The sequence below is a fragment of the Mobula birostris genome, chromosome 11, assembly GCF_030028105.1.
Source record: "Mobula birostris isolate sMobBir1 chromosome 11, sMobBir1.hap1, whole genome shotgun sequence".
In the NCBI taxonomy this organism is placed as follows: Eukaryota; Metazoa; Chordata; class Chondrichthyes; order Myliobatiformes; family Myliobatidae; genus Mobula; species Mobula birostris.
The window spans coordinates 22,672,210-22,699,534 of record NC_092380.1 but is presented as its reverse complement, the minus strand read 5'-3'; the positions used below and the strand labels follow the sequence as shown (position 1 = coordinate 22,699,534).

The window sequence follows — 27,325 nt, the reverse complement described above, 5'->3', positions numbered from 1 at the left end:
AAGCTGCTTCACTGTCACAGAGAGACTTTTGATGTGTGAGCACTGTAGTGAAGTGGGAAGTATGGGAGCCAGTTTGCATACTGCATCATTTAACACCAATAAAGTAGCAATTGTTTGGTAGAGGGATAAATATAGAACCCAAGGGAGAACTGCCCTATTCATTTTCCAACAACAGTCATAGAGCACTACAGCACAGAAACAGGCCCTTTGGCCCATCTAGTCCTTGCTGATTCTGTCTAGTCCTGTCAACCCATATCTGGACCATAGCTCTCTATATCCCTCCCATCAAGGCACTTATCCAAACATCTCTTAAGTGTTGAGATTGAACCCACATCCACCACTTCCACTGGAAGCTTGTTCCACACTCTCGTCACCCTCTGAGTGCTTGGTTCCTTTAAACATTTCATCTTTCACCCTTATTGCCATGTGATTGTTCTAATTCACTTCTCTTCGACACATTTTGACATCTGCACAAAACCATGGCATCTCCAACAATGCAACACCCTCAGTACTGTACTCGGAGCACTACCATGTTTCTGTCCTCACAACACAGTAGCGTAGCGGTTAGGGTAATCTACTACAGCGCCTGTGACCAGGGTTTAATTCCGCCACCATCTGTGAGTTTACGTTCTCCCTGTAACTATGTGGCTTTCCACTGGTTGCTCCACTTTCCTCACACATTCCAAAGGCATTAGTAGGCTAATTGGTCAGATGGACATAATTGGGTGTCATGGGCTCGTTGGGCCAGGAGGAAATTTTACTGTGATTTATCGTTAACTAAAATAACAAAATAAATAAATCGAAACAGAACTTGAACCCACAAACTTTTGCATTATTTTCAGGTGAACGATCTTATAGAGATGTATAAAAATCCGACGGGCATAGATAGGGTTAATACACGTAGTCTCTTTCCCCAAAGAAGGGGGATGCCACAAAGAAGCACCACCCATCAAGGACCCCCAACATTGAGACCATGCTCTCAGCTCGTTTCGGCCATCAGCAGGTGGTACAGGAGCCTTAGGTCCCACACCACTGGGTTCAGGAACAGCCTACAGGCCATCAGGTTCCTGAACCAGTGTGGATAACTTCACTCAGCTCAACTCTGAACTGGTTCCACACCTATGGACTCACTTTCAGGCACTCTACAACTCATGTTCTCAGTATTATTTATTGATGTATTTATTAGTTACTACCTTTTTTTTGTATTTGCACAGTTTGTCTTCTTTTGCACTTTGATTGTCAGTTTTTGTGTGCAATTTTCCATTGATTCTATTGTATTTCTTTGTTCTACTGCAAATGCCCACAAGAAAATGAATCTCAGTGTAATATACAGTACTTTGATAATACATTTACTTTGAACTTTGAATAATGAACCCGAGGGCATAGGTTTAAAGTGAAGGAGGCAAAGTTTAATAGGAACTTGAGGGGGGGGGGGGCAACCTTTTATTTACATAGAGGGTGGTATTCATGTGGAATCAGCTGCCAGAGGAAGTGGTCGAGGCATGTACACATTTAAAAGACATTTGGACAGGTACATGGATAGGAAGAGTTCAGAAGATTATAGGCCAAGCACTGGTAAATGGGACTAACATGGATGAAGCATCTAGGCTGGCATGGATCAGTGGGGCCGAAGAACCTGTTTTGCTGTTGTACAACTCTATGACACTACCAAGTCACTGGTGTCACACACCCAACTGCAACTATTTCTAAACACAAAAAAGTGCCTAAATTATCACTAACGTATAAACTGGGATTTGGGTTTAGCAAAAGACAACAGGAACAAAAATTCACAAGTAAACTGAATTATTTCTCTCACTTAATCCTACACTCAAGATTCACGGTATTGATTTCCAAAACAAGGAGACTGGCTCTGTAAACAAGATGGGCAGAATGTACCTTCATTCAGGAATTTAGAAGAATAAAGATGATGAAGGTTCCTTTCCATAGATGCTGCCTGACTTTCCAGGCATTTACAGTTGCTCGCTACCCCTTCAACTTTGCAGCAGGAACACAGACATCAGACGAAAAGTTGTCAATGTGATTCCAAAATGAGGAAGAATCTTTGCTCTAAGGCTTGTGGATCTTTGGAATTCTCTACCCAGACACATGTAGACTGTGAGCCATAAGGCATATTCAAAGCTGGGACAGATACATCAATGTAAAGTACAGTACATTTATGGTAGGAATGAGCAAATGAAGTCTCCTCATGGACCACTCCTACTTGTAGTTGGGAAAAGCACACAATGTTTACCGTAAAATTCACTTTTTGATATATGCATACAAAGTTTAAAAAAAAAATCATCAGAATGAGATTCATTTTCTTGAGGGCATTTTCAGGAAAATAAAGAAATAGGATAGAATTTATGAAAAGCCATACATTAAAAAAGACTAACAACCAATGTGCAAGAGACGACAAATTTTTTTTTTTTTTCCAAAAATACTTTATTCAGAAATATTACAAAATAAAAATAATTACATACAGAAAAAGAAAACCATTCGTTGACTGTGAGTCCTTATTCTATACAGTTATTAACAATAAAATTTTTCGTTGACTCTGTTCATTTACAAATGAAAGATGTTTACAGTAAATCATGCGTTTACTCTCAACCCTTGGTCAAGTGTTAAAACTTATTAACAATCAAAATTTTCAACAATAAAGGCAGGCAATGGCTCTAATACTTTCCCAAATTAACAATTCCACCCACTCCTTGGGCACCATGTTGATTATCTGTCCACACCGCTGATGAGGGTAGGTCTCCTCCCCACCCAACCTCTCCCCCTCCTACGGGTGATGAACGTTAAACTGTGGTCCTTCCCCACCGGGCCTTCGCGGTGGCTGCACCAAGTTTGAGTGCATCCCTCAGCACGTACTCCTGCAGACGAGAGTGTGCCAGTCGGCAGCATTCAGTCACGGACATCTCCGTCAGCTGGCAGACCATCAAGTTTCGAGCCGACCAAAGAGCGTCTTTCACCGAATTGATGATCTGCCAGCAGCACCGGATGTTTGTCTCCGTGTGCGTCCCCGGGAACAGCCCGTAGATCACGGAGTCCTCGGTTACGCAGCTGCTGGGCATGAATCTTAGTACTGTCCCTTCCATTCTCTTCCACACCTTCTTTGCGAACCCACAATGTGCAAAGAGGTGAGCCACTGACTCCACCCCATCACAGTCCTCCCGTGGGCAGTGGGGTGTGGAGGAACCGTTCCGGGCGTACAGGAGGGATCTGACTGGGAGGGCCCCTCTCACTGCCAGCCAGCATAGAGTTGTAAAGAGTCCTTGAAAGTGAGTGTGTAGGTTGTGGAATCAGTTCAGAGTTGTGGTGAGTGAAGTTCTCCACACTAGCTGAGTAGCCTGATGGTTGCAGATAGTTAAACACAAGTATCTAATTTTACAGCTTTCAGCTTCTTTCATGATCAATTTATTTTAAATAAGAAAAATGACTTCAAATATTAAATAATCAATGGTTTTATTAAACAACTTCATGCTTGCAAAACAACTGAACGTTACAGGAAAAATGGAAGATCAGGTTATTACGTAAATGGTAAAACAATGCAGCATGCTGCTGTGCAGAGGGACTTGGGAGTGCTTACGCATGAATCAGAAGAGGCTGGTTTGCATGTGCAGCCCACCATCAAGAAGGAAAATGGACTGTTGGCCTTCATTACTAGACGTACTGAATTTAAGAGCACAAAGGTTATGCTGCAACTGTGAGAGCACAGGTGGACTACTGTGTGCAGTTCTGGTCTCCTTACTTGAGGAAGGCTATACAGATTTTTGCATAGTAGGGGAATTAAGGGTTATGGGTAAAAGGCAGGTAAGTGGAGATGAGTCCATGGTCAGATCAGCCATGATCTTATTGAATGGCGGAGGAAGCTTGACGGGATAGATGGCCGACTCCTGCTCTTATTTCTTATGTTTAAGCTATTCGGACAAAACTGCTCTAAGATAGATATATACTTTATTGACCTCAAAGGAAATTAGAGTGACACAGAAGTATTACAAGTGCCCAGATATAAATATAAGAAGAAAAGTAGAAAAAATAAAAAATAAGTTACCACCAACAGTCTAAGAAGAGGGAGTCATCACTTCCCCAGCTACAAGTTGACTCATTAAAGAGCCTAATAGCCAAGGGTAAGAGTGACCTCATATATTGCTCTTTGGAGCAGCTCAGTTGTCTTAGTCTATTACTAAAAGTGTTCCTCTGTTCAGCCAAGGTGGCATGCAGAGGATGAGAAACATTGTCCAGAGTTACCAGGATTTTCCATAGGGTCCTTTGTTCTACCACAGCCTCCAGTGTGTCCAGTTTGACTCCGATAACAGAGCCAGACTTTCTAATCAGTTTATTGAGCCTTTTGATATCACCCATGTTGATGCCATTGCCTCAGCACACCACCACATAGAAGATTGTACTGGTGACAACAGATTAGTAGAGCATGTGAAGGAAAATCCTGCATACTCAAAAGGACCTCAGTCTTCTCAGGAAGTAGAGGAGACTCTGGCCCTTCTTGTACACAGCCTCTGTGTTGGTGCTCCACTCAAGTCTGTCATCCAGGTGCACCCCCAGGTACTTGTAGGTCCCCACAACATCCACGTCTTCACCATCAGTAGTAACAGGGAGCAGTGCAGGCTTAGTCTTCCTAACGTCCATCACCATCTCCTTTGTCTCACTGACGCTGAGCTGCAGATGATTCAGCTTGCACTATTTGACAAAGTCCTCCACCAGGACCATAATTTCATCCTCCCATCCTCCCTTTATATACCCAACTATTGTTGAGTCATCAGAGAATTGCTGCAGATTATATGTTGTATTTAAAGTCTGAGGTATACAGGGTAAACAGGAAGGAAACCAATACAGTCCCCTGTGCGGCCCCAGTGCTGCTTATAGCCATGTCTGACACACAGCTCTGAAGCCGCATAAACCCTGGTCTGCCGGTCAAGTAGTCCATTATCCAGGATACAATGGAAGTGCCAATCTACATTCAACGGAGCTTTTACCCCAGCAATGAGGGCTACATGGTATTGAAGGCACTTGAAAAATCAAAAAATCATGATCCTCACAGTGCTGCCCTGCTTATCCAAATGGGAGTAGGTTCTGTTCTACAGGTAGATGACAGCATGGTCGACTCCAATGTGCTCCTGGTTGGCAAATTGCAGGGGATCGAGGGCTAAGGACAGCAATCATAATTTCAAACTAAGTTATATTTCTGTATGTCACCAAAGACTCTAGCAAGTTTTTACAGATGTACCGTGGAGGGCATTTTGACTGGCTGCACCACCCGCCTGGAAGAGGCACTGCCCCGGATTTAAAAAAGCTGCAGAGGGTTGTAAACTCAGCCAGCTCCACCATGGGCACCAGCCTCCCCAGTATCCAGGACATCTTCAAAAGGTGATGCCTCAGAACAGCAGCACCCATCATTAGGGATTTCCATCACCCAGGACAAACTCTCTTCTTACTTTCATCCGAGGGAGGTGGTACAGGAGCTTGAAGACTCACACTCAACCTTTTAGAAACAGCCTCTTCCCCTCTGCCAATATATATTTATATTTCTCATTGTAGTTTATAGCCTTTTTGTGTATTGCACTGTACTGCTGCCACGAAACAAATTTCAATGACATATATTCATGATATTAAACGGGATATGGATTCTGAAGTTAGTAACAAGCAGAACTCAAACGTAAATTCTGTTCATGAAATGTGGATGCTGCTGGCAAGGTCAAAGTTTACTGGTCATCCCCAACTACCATTAAAAAGAAATGGCAGCAAACTTCTTGCACAACAGAACAAGGGGGCCGAATGGCCCACACTTACTTCTCTTTCACATATTCTTCCAGTGAGGCTACACCCAGTGCTGTTGGAAAAGGGACTTCTAAGACTTACATTAAAAAAAAATGAAGTGACGATTTAATGACAATTAAAGATGACTTGCGACTCGGTGACATTCTCATGCCACCTGCTCACCTTGCCCACATTGGGAGGCAGAAGTTACAGGTCTGGAATCCAAAGGGTTGGAATTATCAGAGTAGTTTCCAAACTGCATGCTTCTAATTCTGTGAGGGGGGGCATAATTGTATAAGCACACAGTTCTTCCTCTACCTCATTTCAATCACAATACACTCAAAAGTTTTCCAACCCACCTTTTCAAACTCAAGTTTAATAGGAGGAACGAAGTGACTTGAGACCCATTCAGCTGCCTCACGACCCAATGCCATGCTTTCTTCCACCGTCTGTGTTCCCAGTTTACACATTACAGAGTCAGTGTCACCATAAATAACCTAGTGAGGAGGTAACAGGACAAGGATAAGACATTGCTAAGGTCATTTGATTGTACAGAAAAGACAATATATGAAGATAACAGTATGCTAAGCCACAATTATAAAGAGTGTTCCGTACCCTTCATCTGTACAAGTAGATAAAGCTGACATAAAGAGCAGAACCAGTTCATCAGGCTCCGGAACCAGAGGGGATAACTTCACTTGCCCCATCACTGAACTGTTCCCACCACCTATTAACTCAATTTCAAGGACTCTCCATCTCATGTTCCCGATATTTTTTTTGTATTTGCAGTTTGCTGTCTTTTGCACACTGGCTATGCGGTCTTTTATTGATTCTATTATGGTATTGGATTTTTGATTATGGTCTCAAGACAATCAATTTCAGGGTTGTATATTGTGAGATATATGTACTTTGATAATAAATATATTTGAACTGTGAACTTTGAAAAGGAAATGATCCTAGAAACAATTAAAATCAAGCTACACAAACAGAAGATATGGGTTAATAAATTGTGAGCATGCTCTGTTGGCACCGGTAGTACGTTGACAATTGTAGGCTGCTACCAGCACTACCTTTGACTATATTGGTATTTGATGCAAACAAGGCATTTCACAGTATGTTTTGATGTACGTGTGACAAATAAAGCCTTTAATAAGCTGGATGTGATAACCTTGAGTTGCAAGACTATTACCTAAAGGATTTTATTCTGGCCACTCCATACTCTGTCATAAAGCATCACACACTAAATCGGAAATGGTCACTACTCCAACTCAACAGCCTCTACGAGGCCAACCAAAGGTCTTTTTTACAATCGCAAGACACTGCTGGATATCAAGAACTTCAGGTCCTGCAGGTCCACCCCATTGGCAGAGGAGTTGCACTTGGTGCAGACTGCATTGCTGCCTGCTACAGGAAAAGTGCGGAGTCAGTGCACGAAGGCAGCGCGCAGTCTCAACAGCAACTAATTGACTTGGACGTGTTGGACAAGATTCTATTGGACATTGGCAAATCCAGCTCACTGGTTTATTGGTGGGCCCAACAGCAAGGTAGCTGCATGGCCTTGGTTTTAACACAAACTAAGCCTCAGGACGTGGTGTAGCCCACCAGCAACTGGTCAGGAAAGAGGTGTGGAGTCTGTACCCGGAGGCAGTGTGGTGTGGCATCCACACTGGCATCAGTGCTGCCCTCCAGTGTTTGCTTGACGGAAGGCGAGCTGGATTGCATTAGTCTGTAGACCGCTGCGGGCTTGATCTTGCCAACAACATTCGTGGACTCAAGGACTTGGGTCATATTATTTTTTTGGTGTGACTGTACATTTACTGCCAGCTTGTATGTACTGCGCAAGACTGTTGGCACTGCATTTTGGATCATGGCCCCGAAGGAATGCAGTTTGGTTTGGCTTGGCTGTATTCATGGGTTACTCATGTATGGTTGGATGACAATTAAACTTGAACCTGATTTAACATAGAACATTACATTGCAGTACAAGCCCTTCAATGTTGCACCGACCTTTTAACCTACTCCTAGATTCCTCTAATCTTCCTTCCTACATAACTCTCCATTTTCCTTCCATCCATATTCCGACCAAGTTTTTAAATGCCCCAATGTATCTGCCTCTAGCACCATCCTCAGGAGCACGTTCCACACAGCCACCACTGTGTTAAAAACCTACCTATGTCACTGCCTATACTTTCCTCCAATCATCTTAATATTATGCCCTCTCGTATTAGTCATTGCCAACTGGGAAAAGGCTGCTGGCTGTCTACTCTATTTCTGCCTCTATCACCCTACAAGCCTACATCAAGTCAGCTCTCCCAGCATGCTCAACCTTTCCTCAGAAGACACGCTCTCTAATCCTTGCAGTATCGTAGTAAATCTCTTCTGCACCTCCCTCCCTAAAGCTTCCACATAATGAGGCAGCCAGAAATGAACACAATACTCCAAGTGTTGTCTAACCGGACCTTTATAGAGCAGCACCATTACTCGCGGCTCTTGACTTCTGGTTTAAGGTGGCGCTACTGAAGTTGGACGACAGCTTACTGGTGGTTCATAAGGCAAGAAATACAACTAAACACTTTTTCTGTGGTAAATTGTGGTAAACTATCACCACAAACAATGAAGAGGCAAGCAAAGGAGAGGCTGACTCGAGGGTCGAGGCGTATAGGTGTGATGCAGTCAGAGCGTGGTATGTTCAAGAAGTGGTCTGGGCATGTGTGAGAAGTGGTTGGTAAGTTGATGGAGAAGATCCTGAGAGGCAGGATTTATGAATATTTGGAGAGGCATAATATGATTAGGAATAGTCAGCATGGCTTTGTGAAAGGTAGGTCATGCCTTACGAGCCTGGTTGGATTTTTTGAGGATGTGACTAAACACATTGATGAAGGTAGAGCAGTAGATGCAGTGTTTATAGATTTCAGTAAGGCATTTGATAAGGTACCTCACACGCAAGGCTTATTGAGAAAGTAAGGAGGCATAGGATCCAAGAGGACCTTGCTTTGTGGATCCAGAATTGGCTTGTCCACAGAAGGCAACGAGTGGTTGTAGATGGGTCATATTCTGCATACAGGTTGGTGACCAGTGGTGTGCCTCAGGGATCTATTCTGGGACCCTTCTCTTCGTGATTTTTATAAATGGATGAGGAAGTGGAGGGATGGGTTAGAAAATTTGCTGATGACACAAAGGTTGGGGGTGTTGTGGATACAGTGAAGGGCTGTCAGAGGTTATAGCAGGACATCAATAGGATGCAAAACTAGACTGAGAAGTGGCAGATAGAGTTTAACCCAGTTAAGTGTGAGGTGGTTCATTTTGGTAGGTCAAATATGATGGTAGAATATAGTATTAATAGTAAGACACTTGGCAGTGAGGAGGATCAGAGGGATCTTGGAGTTCGAGTCCGTAGGAACTCAAAGCTGCTGCACAGGTTGACTGTGTGGTTAAGAAGGCATACAGTGTATTGGCCTTCATCTACCGTAGATTGAGTTCAAGAGCTGAGAGGTAATGTTACCGCTATATAGAACCCTTGTCAGACTCCAATGGAGTACTGCTCAGTTCTGATCACCTCACTACAGGAAGGATGTGGAAACTATAGAAAAGATGCACAGGAGATTTACAAGGATATTGCCTGGATTGGGGAGCATGCCTTATGAGAATAGGCTAAGTGAACTTGGCCTTTTCTCCTTGGAGCGGCAGAGGATGAGAGGTGACTTGATAGAGGTGTACAAGATGATGAGAGGCATTGATCACGTGGATAGCCAGAGGCCTTTTCCCTGGGCTGAAATGGCTAACACGAGGGGGCACAGTTTTAAGGTGCTTGGAAGTAGGTACAGGGATTGCAGGGTTAAATTTTTTTTTTTACTTTATTTTTTGTTTTAAAAACACAGAGAGTGCTGAGTGCATGGAATGGGCTGCCAGTGATGGTGGTGGAGGCGAATACAATAGGGTCTTTTAAAAGACTCTTGGATAAGTACATGGAGCTTAGAAAGATAGAGGGCTACAGATAACCCTAGGTAATTTCTAAAGCAAGTACATGTTCGGCACAGCATTGTGGGCTGAAGGACCTGTATTGTACTGCAGGCTTTCTATGTTCTATGACGTGGAGTTGGAGTTGGAGATAGGGTTAGAGCATAGGAGTTTCGGAGCCCATCCATCTAAACCGTGAGCGAAGTTGGATCAAGCTAAGCGCCAAGCTGATTTGGAAAGCTGAAGTACAGGTAGGCTCAGAGCAAATTGCTGTCACAGGGCCCGGGTCCTAGTACAGGGTCCAACCCGATGTTTGGATGATTTAAACGTCGGGCCAGATAGACTGAAAAAGCAGAGCGTTGGGACCAGAGGTCTCCTACATAGCCTTCCAGTTTTCTTTCATCCATCTCCCTATCTAAGTCTCTTAAATATCCCTAATGTGTCTGCCTCTACCACCACCACTGGTAGTGTGTACCACGCACCCACCACTCTCCATGTAAACAAAATCTACCTCTGACATTCTTCCTAAATATTCCCCCAATCCGTTGAAAATTATGCCCCCTTTTTTTTAAATAGGCATCTATTAGTCTTGTGAGACCATGGATTTGTGCCTTGGAAGGTTTCCAGGGCGCAGGCCTGGGTAAGGTTGTGTGGAAGACTGGCAGTTGCCCATGCTGCAAGTCTCCCCCTCTCCATGCCACCGATGTTGCCCAAGGGAAGGGCACTAGGGCTGATACAGCTTGGCACCAGTGTTGTCGCAGAGCAATGTGTAGTTAAGTGCCTTGCTCAAGGACACAACATGCTACCTCAGCTGAGGCTCAAACTAGCAACCTTCAGGTCACTAGACTGACGCCTTAACCACTTGGCCATGTGCCAACACCACGTGCCCCTTTGTAATAGCCATATCCACCCCGGGTCTCCACTCCAGTTAAGCCTCTTCAATTTGAGGGGTCCTTGGATGTTAATATACCACATTGTGCTTATCTGTCTATGGACCCAATAATTCAAAGACTAGATAGTATACTTAATTTGATTATCCTAGGCTGACAGATTGGGGAGGTTAGTGACTTTTAAACTTTGTAAGATTAAGAATGGGTTTGTTTTTAATATACTATACACACTCAGTGGCCACTTTATTATGTATACCTGCTCACTAATCAGTCAATCAAGTGTAAGCAACTCAATGTATAAAAGCATGCAGACATGGTCAAGAGGTTCAGACCGAACAGCGAAATGGGGAAGAAATGTGTTCTAAATGACTGATTGAGGAATGATTGTTGGTGCCAGATGGGGTGGTCTGACCATCTCAGAAACCGCACTCCTGGGATTTTCATACACAGTCTCTGGAGCGTATAGAGAATGGTACAAAAAACAAACAAAAAAAAAATCCAGTGAGTGGCAGTTCTGTGGGCAAAAAACACCTTATAATGGAGAAGTCAGAGGAGAATGGCCAGACTGGTTCAACCTGACAGGAAAGTGACAGTAACTCAAATAACCACAAGTTACAATGGTGGTGTGCAGAAGAGCATCTCTGAGTGCACATGTTGAACCTTGAAATTGGTGGGCTACAGCAGAAGACCACACCCTGTTCCACTCCTGTACATAATAATGTGGCCACTGAGTATATGTCAGTGATAATAAATCCGATTCTGAATCCTGGTGGTTCTTCTTTCCTTAGTATAAAGGAAGTTTCTGGAACTCTTGTAGCCCAATGTTTGCCTTCAGTAAAATAGACCAGACCCTACCTTTGCATCTGCTTTGTAACCATTTGCGATGGTGTACCTAGATTCAACCAGCTGTTTCGTTTTCTCAATCATCTGTCGCCCGAATCCAGTGACACTCTGTGGAAAAAGTTAAAACCCCAGCTTAAAATTTCTCATAGTAAGAAGAGTAAAAAGTCAATGCTGCAAAAGGAAAAGGAAAAACAGATAAGAAATGTGCAAGTTTTTTTAAAAAAAATATGAACCATGGGGCAAGGACTCTGCAACAGATTTTGCAGACCGCTGAGAGAATCATCTCTCTCCCTGCCTGACAACCCCCCCCCCCCACCTCATATAGGACATACAGGAGAAGCACTGCATTTGCAGAGCCCTCATCATTGTCAAGGATCCCTCCCATCCGTCCTATAATCTCTTTGACCTCCTACCTTCAGGCAGAAGGTACCACAGAAGAAGAACAAGGACTGTGGGTCTGGGTAACAGTTTCTTACCCCAGGCGGTGAGGCTTCTGAACACCCTGTTACCACCCAGTAAGCATTATTTATGACAGTGCCAGTAAGAGTAATAATGTTATATATTTAACTATATGTCATATATGCACTTTAAATCAACATGTATAACTACAGAATAGATTTTTTCTTAATCTTTTAATATGATTGCTGTATGTGATATATGTACTTTGATTTGCACTTCTGTCCCTGAGGAACATTATTTCACTTAACTGCATACAATACTGTTCAAAAGTCTTAGGCATATGTATGTATATAGCTAGCGTGCCCAAGACTTCTGCACAGAACTGCAGTAACTTTAAGTAATGCACTGTACTGCTGCTGCATATAGGAACAAATTTCATGACACATGTGAGTGATGATAAATCTGATTCTGCTATGGGTCTCTATCGTTGACTGAGAGTTGGAAGGGGGCAGGAAGCACCAGAGAGATGCTCTGTAATGATCAATGCACAAATTTTTTGCAATCAAATGACCCTGCCTGGTGTCTCAAGGCTGGCTCTGATCTGCCCCGTGCCAATCCCCTGGGGCACCTTCTCTGCCATCCGTCCCACACCCGTCCTGTGGCGCTCAGCTCTCACCATTCCCAACATCCTTTGCTCCCGTCAGATTTACAAACTCTGTGTCCGCTCCACGATGACAAAAACAGTACTGTGCAGAGGTCTTAGGCACCCTAGTTGTATATATGTGCCCGAGACTTTTGCACAGCACTCAATGTGTTGCATATGCACCTTATATCAACTTGTACATCTATAGATTAGGTTTCGTTAATCTTTTAAAACTATTGCTGTATGAGATACATGTAGTTTGTTTTGCACCTTTTGTCACCGAGGAACCCTGTTTCGTTTAGCTGTGTACATGTGCATGGTTCAATTATAATAATCTTGAATTCAGCAGGGCGGGTTGAAGAATGAAGCAAAACCTTACGTCAGATAGCAGCACTCACCGAAACCACTCACAGGTCAGATGTATTTTAGATAGAGTGAAGAATTTGCGATCATTTTCCAAGAACATTGGAGCTTAATGAGAAATTTTACTGGGGGGGGGGGGATTGGTTAAAATTATTAGGGCTTTTAAATGTAAATAAACTTTCATACATGAAGAGAAATAAGGGCCAATAACAAAACAAATCAAAGGTTTGGCAACACAGCCAAAGTGTTGGAGGAACTGAGCAGGCCAGGCAGCCTCATGGGAAAGAGTAACAGTCGATATTTCTGGCTGAGACGTCCTGATGAAGGGTCTTGGCCCGAAATATCGACTGTTTACTCTTTTCCATAGGCAGGCACCTTTTTAAAGACACCCCACCCATTAGTCCTGCTCCCTTCCTGAATCTGGAAAGTAACAACAAACAGGTCACAGCACAGAATGTCTAGGAGCACGCAAGTACAAACAAAGCTGTCTATGCTGCGTGTTAGCCTAGCGTAGTGGACACCAACCTTTTTAAGCCCAAGATCCTCTACCTCGACCTTAATGAAAGGCAAGATCTACCTACTAAATTGTTTAGAGAAAAAACAGCTCAGATTACACTTCCAATCTGAGGCTTTTTATTTGGGCTAATTGTATTTGAATTACACAAAATACTTTTGTCAAACTTTCAAATTAATTCAAACAAGAAAACACTAATAAGCATATCAAACAGGCCATAGCTGTCTTTCTTTAAGAATATTACAATACTTCACACTTTTAATTCTAAGTTTCATTATTTAATTTTATTTCAACACGAAAAATAAATGAATAAAACTTGACTGTTGCACTCAGTCTGATGACTGGGGCTGAATACTTTCTGCTAGTTCCCTGAAATTTGGCTCATAACTACAGACAGCCAGTCTGAGACAGTCCGTGAGGTGTAAGACAGCTCCTGTGCTTAGATTTAATAATTTCCATCTGTAAAAATGCAATTTCACATAGATAAGGTGACCCAAAGTAGGCACTGATTTTTAGTGCTATAAAACCAATGCACTTTGCGGTGGCCCCATCAGTAGTAATTGCCACCAGTTTATGAATGGGGATGTCATTTTCACAGACATATTTTTTTAAACTCATTGTAAATATCTTCACCTCTCGTTCTCACCTTTAATTGCAAAAGAGTGAGGAGGTCCTCCTTTGTTGTAAAATCCTGGAAAGCCATTCTGATAATTACAAGCAGCTGAGCTGTTTGCATTACATCCAGGGATTCATCGAACTGTAGTGAAAAATTATTCACAGAGTGACAAGTCGATCCACATCCTCTGACAGTGACTCTACCCTCTTTGTCACTGTTGCAGGGCAAAGCGGTATATTATGTATTGCGGTTGTGAGACCGTTTTTGTTTTTAAAGTCATTAAAAACATTCTCTGCGGTAATGGCCATTGCTTCCTTGAATAAATCGCCATCTGTAAAAAGCTTCTTCTGTTTAGCCAAAAGGTGACTTACACAAAATGATGCTTCAACAGCAGCCTTATTTTGAGCAGCATGTTTTGTGAAAAACGATTGCTGGGCCTTCAACCCCGATTTCAGCTCCTCAACTTTCCTGGCACGAATTGCACTCTTTGGGGGGTGGGAGTCTTTAAATTTCTGGTAGTTGGTGTTGTGGTGCCGCTCCAGATTCCCTCTTTTAGTCAGTGCTTGTCTTTCACCAAGGTAAATAGAAATTCCTCTTCCCATTCTGGATGGAATTTGTATGTTTTCGCCTTCTTTCATGAAGCCTCCGCTATGCTATCAGGATATCGCGAGCAATTGCCGATTGCATCGCCTCTGATCTGAGCTGACATTTACAGGCCAGGCAGCACCTAATTAATTAGCAGGTTTATTTCAGCTTTTTTCTTAAAGGTGTGCTGGGTGCGTTCCGACTACCGCTGCACCGTTACGTTCTTCGTGGCAATGTATCGGTCCGCGGCCCGGAGGTTGGGGACCACTGCCGTATATTGATGTTTGCAACAGTCTGTACTCTTATCTAATCTAATTGGTCACTTTGATGCAGCACAAGCTACGCTGAAAACACAGTGCATGGCAGGGGAACTACACACATGTGCACTGGGCAGAAAGAACGGAACTAAAACGCCACAACCCAGAAACAATCTCTCTTTACAAACAGCTTTCAGTAGCGAAAGTATTGCTATATTACCATTATCCTAATTAGCATTACTTATTTTTATAATGTTCATATTACAACAGTATTTGTATATTTATTTTTGATTTTTTTCGGGATCTACTGGGAAAGTCTCAAAGATTATTTGACCGGTCGATCGCGATCGACAGGTTGGCGACCACTAGCCTACCGTGGGTACACCCAAAAAGCATATCATCAGCATTGCCAGACAATGATAATGAGAATTATGGGGCTACCTGGAGGTGGAGTGGTGGGGGGGAGGGAATGAAATTACTTGTGGCAGACCTGCAGCACCCAGAGAAAACCCATGGTATATGCCCATCATTTCTATATATGACCTGAGCTCAGAAATAGGAGATGCAAGTTCCAAATTTGCAAATAACAAATTGCAAGAAGCTAAGAAAGACTGGAACAGCACACAGGAAGAGATTAACTGGCAAAATGTGTTGATAAACAGAAAATTTAATGCAGTAAAATGCAAGGGCTTCACATGGACATTCAGGTCAATTATTTCTTAGAAGAAAGGAAACTCCTTGTGGTAAAATAGCAAAGGGGATAGAAATGTGCCAATGGTTAAAAAGAGTGTCCTTCAAAGAGGGCTAAAAATAATGAAAAAGTCTATGGATTTGCAGAATCTGCAGATTTTATTTTGTTTGTGAAAAAGTCTACAGTTTATTTCTAAAGAAGTGGAATACAAAAAAAGAAAAATCATTAATTTATACAGAACTTTTGATTGTTGTAGAGTGCTATTCAGGTGTCAGTGCCACAATAAAGTTATCACAGATCTGTTCAGAAAACAGCTAATAGATGGGGATGGTGCATTTACCAAGAAATACCAAGCACACTGAGCTGCACTCCTTATAAAAGAGACAAAGTTCAAAATAAATTTATTATCAAAGTACATACATGTCACAATATGCTACCGAGATTTTCTTGCAGCCAGTCCCAGTAGAACAAAGAAATACAACAAAATCAAATGAAAAACTATACCCAAAGACTGACAAATAGCCAATGAGCAAAAGGCGGCAAACTGTATAAATAAATAAATAACCCTGAAAACACAAGGTGCGGAGTCCATGGAAGTAAGTCTGTCGTTTAGGAGCTCCATTCAGAGTTGAGGTGATTAAGTTTTCTGCAAAGAACATATTTGACAGAAACACTTAAAATTCTGGAGGGTTTGAGAGAGGATTCGAATAGAGTGAACCTGGAGAAAGCGAGCCAGCTGAGGTCAATAGGCTCTTGATTAGTAAAGGGTCTCAGGGAGAATGGGATTGAGGAGGTTGATGATCGAGTGACAGAGCTAAATGAACGGTCTATGTGGCCCATCGGGTCTGCTCCACCATTCGATCATGTCTCATTTATTTTCCCTCTCAACCCAATTGTCTTGCCTTCTCCCCCGTACATTTGATGCCCTGACTAATCAAGAACCTACCAACCTCTGTTTTAAATATCCCCACTTGATGGTGACCCATGAAGCCTCTGCAATGGTTAGCCTACTGAACAAGAGAAGGTGGCTACATTCTCTCTTGTTGGAGATGATCGCTGCCTGGCACAAATGTTCCTTGCCACCTATCACTCACTACAGAGCACCCAAGCTTGATCTCCTGTTGCAGCCACTCCATCTATGTGGCCCGTCCCCATCGTCGATCACATCCGTATTGTCACATGGGTGATTTGATTTGGTTGCAAAAGTGGCAGCAAAGGCAAAAATTGAGAGTTCAATTCCCAGTGTACTGGAACATGTCTTATGCAACTCATAACTAGTCCTCCAATGTGCCCCCTGTTCACACTCCCTTCCAGCACCCCCACTGAGAAATAATTGTGCTTGGAGACAGAAAGCAGTCCTTAATTATTATTCGTGACACAGAAGATGAACAGGAGCAGGTTAAGTGGATTGACACATGAAGTACAAATTATGACAGCTCCCTGGACGTGGGCATTAACAAGGAGACAGGCTTTCATCAGTGCAAGAAAGCCAAACAAAAGGGATTTAAGATAAAGTTCCTTATGGAGAAGTGAGAAGCTGGACGTTATGGCTGAAGAATAACGCATGGACAAAATTAAGGATAGATTTAATATAACCTAAGAGGACAGGATTTAAGGGACAGGGTGGGATGGCACCGACCAATCAGACCAAATGATCAATTTCTCTGCTGTAGCTTCTGCACGAGACATCCATAATTCAGATGAGAGCATCAATTCTGTACCCAGTTAGTGCCACTTTTCAGTTATGTCTATAAACTCAACAGAAGTGGCTTGAGACTTCCAACTTTGCAATATAGTAACAGAGCAGGCATGCTTATTGGCTAGAATTAGCCTCTTACTTTCACAGAGAATTAATGCTTCCAACATGCCCCCCTTCATTTCATCTGTCGCACAAGAATCTCGGGTGAAAACCTCAGGAAAAAGAAGCCCAGCGCCAGCCACCCGGAAGCACAAAGCTGTGGTGATCAGCTCGAGTCCGCCTCTCGCCCTCACCTCCAGTCTGCACCTCTCTGTTGCAAGTGTGACTAAGAAGGGGAAGTCAGAAGCTGCGGGCAAATAGCCACATCACATAGTACAACAGAAAAAAAAACATGCTGCAATATCGTGCCTTTCTCCTCAGCAAGGGTGCATCTCACTATACGGTACTCCTGTTCATTTTGAGGGAGGGGGGGTTAGCATGGTAGCATCGCTGCTAGTGAAACACTATTACAGTATCAGTCACCCCGTGGGGTCAATTCCTGCTGCTGCCTGAAAGGAGTTTGTACATTATCCCCACGACTGCACGGGTTTTTCTCCTACAGTCCAAACAGTAGCAGTTAGTGGGTTAATTTGATACACTGGGTGTAACTGGGCGGTGTGGGCTTGTTGGGCTGGTAGGGCATGTGACGGCGCTGTATCTCTAAATAAAAATAAAAACACCTGTTAATGCCAAAACTAGCTAAACTTGCTACACAAATCCTGTAGCACCTATGAGTGTGCTGGTGCCCAGGCCCCTGCAGTCATATGTGCTTGCAGCCAGCTGACTCAAGTCCCTTTATTTTGCAATCAGTATGTGAGGGACATGGCTGAATCAGAAGTCTAAGGGTGGATCATGAACTATTCTCAGAAAGATCAGATGTCACAGCTTTAGCAGCCACAAGCTATTGCCACAACTGTCCCTGCCTGAAATCCACTCTTGCCATTAGCAAATGCTGATCTGCCACCAAAGAGTCACACAGCACGGAAACAGGCCCTTTGGCCCATCCAGCCAATGCCGGTCAAAATGCTCAACTGCTTTATCCCCAGTGGGTACGGCACAGCCCTCCCCGCCGATGGCCACGTCTAAACCGAGTGTTGTCGCAGGAAAGCAGCATCCATCATCAGGGATCCCCACCACCCAGGTCATGCTCTCTTCTCACTGCTGCCATCAGGAAGATACAGGAACTTCAGGACTCACACCACTAAGGAACAGTTACTATCCCTCAACTTCATCACTGAACTATTCCCATAACCTAAGGACTCACTTTCAAGGATGCTTCATCTCATGTTCTCGATATTTATTTATTGCTTATTTATTATTTTTTTTTCTTTCTTATTGTATTTGCACAGTTTGTCTTTTACACACTTGTCCACCTTGTTGGTGTGGTCTTTCATTGATTCTACTATGGTTATTGGATTTAGTGAATATGCCCACAAGAAATGGATCCCATGGTTGTACATGGTGACATATACAGTACTATGCAAAAGTCTTAGGCACGTATATATAGCTAGGGAGCCCAAAACTTTTGCATAGCACCGTAGTAATTTTATGTATAGGTTTGCACTGCTGCCGCAAAAATAAAACAAATTTCATGGCATATGTGAGTGATGATAAATCTGATTCCGATATGGGTCCCTATTGTGGACTGAGAGTGGAAAGGGGGGCAGGGAGTGAAGAATCATGGTCGAGAAAAGAGGAAGGGAGAGGGGAGGGAGTAGGAAGCACCAGAGAAATTCTGTAATGATCAGTAAACCAATTGTTTGGAATCAAATGACTTTGCCTGCTGTCTCAGGGCTGGGTGTGCCTGCACCCACACCAACATCCCCCCACCCCGCACTCCTTCTCTGCCACCTTTGCCACACTCCTCCCGCGGCATTCCACTCTCACCACTGCCAACATCCTTTGCTCCTGCCAGGTTTACAAGCTCACTCTCTGCTCCACACTGACAAATACAGTACTGTGCAAATGCCTAAGGCACCATAGCTTTATATATGTGTCTAAAACTTTGCAAGTATTGTACATGTACTTTGATAAATTTACTTCTAACTTTGATTTGCCTGTGTCCCTTTATCCCTCTAAACTTTTCCTAACCTTGTACAAGTGTCTTTAAAAGGTTGTTAATGTACTTACCTCAACCACTTCCTTCGGCAGCTCATTCCATATAGAGAGCAGCCTCTGGTGAAAAAGTTGCTACTCAAGTTCCTATTACATCTCTCCCCTCTCACCTTAATCATATGCCTTCCATTTCTTGATTCCCCAAGCCTGGGAAAAAGACTGTGCACATTCACCCTAATAATGCTACTTAGCTGGTTGAGTGGCAGGGTAGTATAGCAATTGGCAGAAAGCATTATATGTCCCACATTACGAGGTTCAGAATATTATTCACTTACAACCATAAGGTTCCTAAACCAGTGTGGATAACTTCACTCACAACTCTGAACTGATTCTGCAACTGGCAGACTCACTTTCAAGGACTCTACAATTCATGTTCTCAGCATAAATTTTCTTTTGCCTTCCTTTGCACATTGGTTGAATGTGGGTGTTTGTTTATGTATAGTTTTTCATAAATTGTTGTATTCTTTACTTTCCTGTAAAAGACTGCAAGAAAATGATTTGCAAAGTAGCATATGATGACATACATGCACTTTGATAATAAATTTACTTTGACTTTTTGGACATACAAATATTTTACAGACAGCGGTAGGAATTGACCTCCAATCACTGGTTGCTGGCCCTGTAAAGCAATTGTGGTACTAACACCCAAGGATAAAGTAAGGCTATTCCACTGCGTTGAACCTACAGGGCAACATATAAAGACACTTACAAAAAAGTTGCACAGCACTCTAGATTAACCATGGAGATGTGTGCAGATTCTCCAATGACTGCATTACTTACTCAATGATACCTGCTAAAGGAGGAAAATAGACAAAACGCCAAAAATGCTAGTGAGGGTAGGAATACAATGAAGAGGCCAAACAAGGCAAGTAAGGCTAGAAAGCTGGTACAGGCAGGAGGGCTTCAGCTACTTGAACTACTGGGGTCTCTTCCGGGGAAGAAGCAAACAATAGACAGAGGGAGAGTTGCATCTGGACAGGAGGGGACCAACATCCTTGTGAGAAGTTCAAATTCATGTTTAATTGTTGTTCAACCATAGAGCCAAATGAAACAGCATTCCTCTGGGGCCAAGGTGCAAAGCACATTACCAACAGCACGCAGCACACTGCAAATAGCATACAGCACAGAAGGCACATGTAGTTCCAATTTAAGAAAAACATGCAGTCACAAAAACATAAAGCTCAAGACCCTGAGTGGCATGCATGGTTGTAGAGTGTCCTGGTCCAGCTTGTTCTTCTACTAGGCAAACACTAGAAGGCAGTACTGAGCAAACACCAGAGGGCATCTCTGAGCGAATATCAGAGGACAGCACCAACTGGAGCAACCAGCACCCAATCCAGCACGCCCAGCAGAAACCCCTGCTCTCTGGGTGGCTGCAACAGGCTGCTGTGTCTAAGGCAACCCCGCAGCCGAGAACTCACCCTTGCCACAATCAAGGTAACGCAGCTCTCCAGCCGTTGGTCTTACCAATAACCAGACTTGCAGTATTCCACATTACCAGTGTCCAACAGTCTTGCAATCCCAGTAAAAACATCCAAGATAATCATTCGCTCCATTTGCACTGTCTTAGCACAACAGTACAGGCAACAACACAACAACCATACACAATAAGTTCAGCTCCATCTCTATTGAGCAACTCGCTGATGGGATAGTCCTGCAGTGCTTGATGTTCTTGGTATCCAGCAGTGACTTGGTGGATACGAATAAAGACTTACAAGACGAACAAATGCACCATTGATTAAATCCTCAGTAGCCACTGCGTCTGAGCACATCACAGTCCTACCAGAAAGCCTGTGCTTTCAATAAGCTTGAAAGAATGCAGAGAAAAGTTACAAGAATGTTGCCAGGATTTGAGGGCCTGAGTTAGAGGGAAATGTTGAATAGGTTAGGACTGTATTCCCTGGAGCATAGGAGAATGAGGGGAGATTTGATAGAGGAATACAAAGTTATAAAGGGTAAACGCAAATAGGCTTTTTCCACTCAGGTTGGACAAGATTAGAACTAGAGGTCATAGGGTAAAGGTGAAATGTTTAAAGGGAACCTGGGGGTAAATTCTGCACTCAGAGAGTTGCGCTAGTGTGGAATGAACTGCCAAAGGAAGTGGTGGACGCAGGTTCAATAGTAACATTGAAGGTAGGTTTAGAAAGGTACATGGATGGGAGAGGTATGGAGGGCAATGGCTCTGGTGCAGGTCGATGGGACTAGGTTTGTCACAGACTAGGGTTTGTTTCTGTTTCTATAACTCTAAGCCAGGTGAATGCAAGTCAAAGAGCTGGTGCATGCAGGAAGGGTTCAGCTGCTTAGACCATTGGGGGGGAAAAGCAACTTGTAGAAGAGGGACAGGCTGCATTTTGACAGGGTCCTTGTGCGAAGATTTGCTCACGCTATTCAGGATTTAAACTAGACTGGCAAAAGGTGTGAGCAACACACAAAATTCTGGAGGAACTCAGCAGGCCAGGCAGCATCTATGGAAGAGAGTACAGTCAACTTTTCAGGCTGAGGAACTTCAGCAGGTCTGGAGTAAAACAGATGACGAGTCAGAGTTAGAAGGTGGGGGGAGGGGAGGAAGAAACAGGTGAGAGGTGAAATGTCTCCCCCCCGCCTCCTCCCAGTTTCACTTATCACATTGTGCTACATAAGAACATAAGAAATAGGAGCAGGAGTAGGCCATCCGGCCCATCGAGTCTGCCCCACCATTTAATAAGATCATGGCTGATCTGTCCGTAAACTCAGCTCTATCTACCTGCCTTTTCCCCATAACCTATAATTCCCTTACTATGTAAAAATCTATCTATCTTAAATATATTTAGTGAGGAAGCCTCAACTGTTTCCCTGGGCAGAGAATTCCACAGATTCACCACTCTCTGGGAAAAACAGTTTCTCCTCATCTCCATCCTAAATCTTCTCCCTTGAATGCAATGTCCCCTAGCTCTAGTCTCACCTACCAATGGAAACAACTTTCCTACTTCTATCTTATCTATCCCTTTCAAAATTTTGTATGTTTCTATAAGATCCCCTCTCATTCTTCTGAACGCCAGAGACTACAGTCCCAGGTGGCTCAATCTCTCCTCATAGGTTACCCCCTCATCCCTGGAATCAACCTGGTGAACCACCTCTTCACTGCCTCCAAAGCCAGTATATCCTTCCTCAAGTATGGAGACCAGAACTCCACACAGTACTCCAGGTGCAGCCTCATCAGTACCCTGCATAGTTGAGGCATAACCTCCCTGCTCTTGAATTCAATCCCTCTAGCGATGAAGGCCAACATTCCATCTGCCTTCTTAATAACCTGTTGTACCTGCAAGCCAACTTTTTGCAATTCATGAACAAGCACTCCCAAGTCCCTCTGTACAACAGCATGCTGCAATCTTTCACCATTTAAATAATAATCTGCTCTTCTATTATTCCTTCTAAAGTGGATGATCTCGCATTTACCAACGATGCATTCCATCTGCCAGACCTTGGCCCACTCACTTAACCTATCTATATCCCTCTGCAGACTCTCCACATCCTCTGTACAATTTGCTTTTCCACTCAGTTTAGTGTCATCAGCAAATTTGCTACAGTACACTCAGTCCCCTCTTCCAAATCACAACAGCTGCGGGCCCAGCACTGACCCCTGCGACACCCCACTCACCACTGACTGCCGACTGGAAAAACACCCATTTATACCAACTCTCTGCCTTCTATTGGTTAACCAATCCACTATCTATGCCAATACACTTCCTCCGACTCCATGCATCCGTATCTTATTTATAAGTCTCTTGTGCGGCACTTTATCAAACGCCTTCTGGAAATCCAAGTATACAACATTCACCCGTTCCCCTCTATCCACTGCACTCATTCTGTCCTCAAAGAACTCCAGTAAGTTTGTCAAACAGAACCTGCCCTTTCTGAATCCATGCTGCGTCTGTCTAATGGAACCACTCCTTTCTAAATGTTTCGCTATTACTTCCTTAATGACAACTTCAAGCATTTTCCCGACTACAGATGTTAAGCTAACTGGCCTATAGTTGCTTGTCTTTTGCCTACATCCTTTCTAAAAAATTGGCGTGACATTTGCTGTCTTCCAATCCGCCGGGACCTGCCTAGAGTCTGGAGAGTTTTGGTAAGTGATTACCAACTCGTCTACTGTAACCTCCGCTGATTCCTTCAGCATCCTGGGATGCATCCCATCAGGACCAGGGGACTTATCCACCTTCAGGCCCTCTAGTTTGCTCATCACTATCTCTTTAGTGACAGTGATTTTATTGAGACCCTCACCTTCCATTTCATCCATACCATCCCTCTTTGGCACATTAGATGTGTCTTCCACGGTGAAGACCGACACAAAATAGTCAACCAATGCCTCAGCCATTACCTTATCACCCAATATCAATTTCCCCTTCTCGTCTTCCAAGGGACCTACATTGACTTTAGCCACCCTCTTTTGCTTTATATATTTATAAAAACTTTTGCTATCTGTTCTTATATTTTGTGCTTAACTTTCATACTCTATCTTCCCTTTCCTTATTTCTTGTTTAGTTGTTATGTTGCTTTCTAAAGTTTTCCCAATCCTCCAGTCTCCCACTACTCTTTGCGACTTTGTACACGAGCTTTTAATTTGATACTATCTTTTATTTCCTTAGTTATCCAAGGCTGGCTCTCCCCACACTTACTGTCCTTACTTTTGACTGGAATATACTTTTGTTGAGCATTGTGAAAGAGTTAGAAGGTGGGGTTCCTTCCTCCCCTCCCCCCACCTTCTAACTCTGACTCCACGTCTATTTTTCTCCAGTCCTGCTGAAGGGCCTCAGCCTGAAATGTTGACTGTACTCTCTTCCATAGATGCTGCCTGGCCTGCTTAGTTCCTCCAGCATTTTGTGTGTGTTGCCTGGGTGTCCAGCATCTGCAGATTTTCTCTTGTTTGGGCAAAGTGTGGGACCTGAAGTAGTATAGGATGAGAAAGCTGAAGCAAATTTAGAGGTTAACACTGGCAAGTCCGGCGGGGGGGGGGGGGGGTGCAGAACAGGAAATATAGAAGGTATACTCAGCTGGACTGCACTTACTTTAATGCAAGAAGCCACACAGATCAACTCAAGAGTATAGGTCAGCTTATGGGCTTAGAGCATTATAACAATTACAGCAATATGATTGAAGGCAGCTCAGTATTTCAGTGCATATATGCTTCCAGAGTAACAGAGGCAGAGGATGTTTCTAAATTGAACTGGTAGAAATTTATGGCAGTCGTTATAAAGAAAATCCTTGAGAAATATCCATTAAGACCACATGGATATAGCTCAGAAATAAACAAGGCATGTTCGGGGACAGCATGTTCCTGATGAGGCTGTAAAGATGAGAAATGCAAAGGGATACAGGAGGACACTTAAGGAGGGAAATACGAAGGTGGAAAGGGGAAATGCAATCCCATAAATGACGTTATTTTTCAGGAATGCATTAGTAGCATTGGATTAAATCCTTTCAAAAACTGATGGAAACAGCCTAAGTATCTTTCTCCCAAACATTACATGCTGTGTTTAGTTGAGTGAGGAGCATTAAGGTAAGAAGTGAACATAATGCTGGCTTTAGACTGGGTGGTTCAGGTAGAAGATAACTAGAAACAACATCCTGATATTCTAAATAACCTGGGTTTATGCCAAAACATTAATTAAGACTTCCGGTCAAGATGGGCCCGAGCTGCACACCTCATTTAATTTGTGGGTCAGAAAGTAGTTTTTTTTAAAAAATTAAGTTCATAGAGATGGTTTTGGGGACAGAGGGGAGTTAGGGGTCAGTTCAGGGTTTAGGGACAGGGAACTGACAAAGTTAGGCTGGAGTCTAGGCCTCCACTTCAAAGGTCAGAACATGGACATCGGCCAAAAGACATCAGTGGATGGACTAAGCAACCTCCCCGCCGCCCCCCCCCCCGACCCCCAGGGCAGTGAATCCCAGGACTGGAGGTCTATGCGAGCAGTGATTCTCTTGGTAAGCGAAACAGTGAGTCTGGAGCTTAAGGCATGGAGTTCAGGGTCCTGTCATTGGCAAGTCTTGGGAATGATATTGAAAATAGAAGCCCAAAGGTTGATTAGAAATCCAGAGTCGGGGCCCAATGGCCAAAGCCCTGGGTCAGTGAGTCCACTGGGGGAATCAGAGACCCGATGTCTGAGAGTCCACACGTCTGCTGGGGAAATCAGAGATCTGATGTCTGCAAGTCCGAGAGTCCGCTGGTGGCTGAAGGCTGAAGGCCCGGAGTGGCTCGTCCTGGGGTCGGTGGCCTGTCTGTATATGTGAGTGGCTGTGTGGATGTGAGGGAGGAAAGGGGTTTGTTTTGCTTCTGTTTTATTGCTGTTGTGCTGTTCCGGCGCCGGAATGTGTGCGGACACTTGCACATCCTTAGGTTGCGTCAGTTGTTAACGCAAACGATGCTTCGATGCAAGTGTGATAAATAAATAAATGAATCTGAATCTAACAGCCCGTCTGTAAAAGCTATTCAAGTAACGTCAGTGCTACAGCTGCAGGAGAGTCAGCAAGCAAGAGAAATAAATGTACCCCGGTGCAGGACACTTCAACATGAAAGCAAAAGGCCGAGACAGCTCTACTCTGTTTTTCATCTATGCCACATTAAGCACCTTGTTTGATGTGGGTGTAACCTTCAAAAGCATTGTGTTCTGCAAAAACCATTAAACTAAGCTAAAGCCTCAGACATCAAATACAATGCAGCAAGAACTAAACCACAGAACGACAAGGCTGGATATTAGAAAAGACTATGGTTTCAAACTACTACCTACACACAGTGACTACTTTAGCAGGTACCTCCTGTACCTAATAAAGTGGCCACTGAGTGTATAGTCCCGGTCTTCTGCTACCGTAGCCCTTTGACTTCAAGGTTCGACAGGCTGTGTGTTCCAAGATACTCTTCTGCACACAACTGTCGTAACACGTGGTTGCTCGAGTTACTGTCAGCTTAAACCAGGCTGGCCATTCTCCTCTGATCTCTCTCAATAACAAGGCATTTTCACCCACAGAAATGCCATTCTCTGGATTTTCTTTTTGTTTTTCGCACCATTCCCTGTAAACTCTGGTGTGCGTGAAAATCCCAGGAGATCAGCGGTTTCTGAGATGCTCAAACCACCCTGTCTGGCACCAACAATCATTTCAGGTTTGAAGGTTACAGATCACATTTCTTCCCCATTCTGATGTTTGGTTTAAACAACAACTGAACAGGTCTGCATTAAGTTGCTGCCACATGATTGGCTGATTAGATATTTGCATTAACAAGCAGGTGTACAGGTCTACCAAATAAAGTGGCCACTGAACGTCTATCATTGTGGTGCTGAACCGAGGATCTCCAAGGGTCCTTTTCCAAGGATCATCATCGTGTCGTGGTGGAGAGGCTTGCGAGTTCCTGAAATCGCAGCAGTGACATTGCTTGAACTTCAGCCATTTGGCATTTAGCTCCTGGAAGGGCAACCCATGGCGGGAAGGTCAAGGAAGCAGTTCCAGGCAAGGAGTGCTCCAATGTAGACCTCAATGGTGGGGCTGGCAGAAGATGATGGCACATTGCAACAGCGGTGAAGACTGAGGAAGGCTGCAGCAGTGAAGGGTCCCTGGTCGTTTTGCATTCCATGCCACTAGACTCCGACTCCTATCTGTCATTGGTCACAGACCACATGGAGTCTGCCTCTGCATCAGCCTTCTCATGTTAAACAGTCACATACATGCATTCTTCACTGAGGGAACCCACCCCAGCATCCTGGATTACGTGGATCCCAAATCAGCCTCTGCAGCCACCTGAGGGCCCACCAACAGACAACCCCTTAGGACCCAAGGAATTCCCAACCTTTATTATCCCATGGACCCCTACCCTTACCATTAACCAAGGGGTCCACAGACCCCAGGTTGGGAACCCCTGCCTTAGGAAAACATTATACTCGACTCGAGTGATCGCACAACTACTACT

At 43.8% G+C, this 27,325-nt stretch overlaps 1 protein-coding gene across 1 annotated transcript in view; it reads right to left on the bottom strand.

Moving 5' to 3' along the window:
• pold1 (polymerase (DNA directed), delta 1, catalytic subunit) overlaps window positions 1-27,325 on the bottom strand; it is a 236,006-nt gene that overhangs the window by 77,240 nt on the left and 131,441 nt on the right. The window contains exons 18-19 of the mRNA XM_072271908.1: window positions 11,478-11,573; window positions 6,135-6,272 (exon numbers count right to left, since the gene is read on the bottom strand). Of these exons, the coding sequence (XP_072128009.1) occupies window positions 6,135-6,272; window positions 11,478-11,573 (234 nt within the window). The remainder of the gene's footprint in view (window positions 1-6,134; window positions 6,273-11,477; window positions 11,574-27,325) is intronic.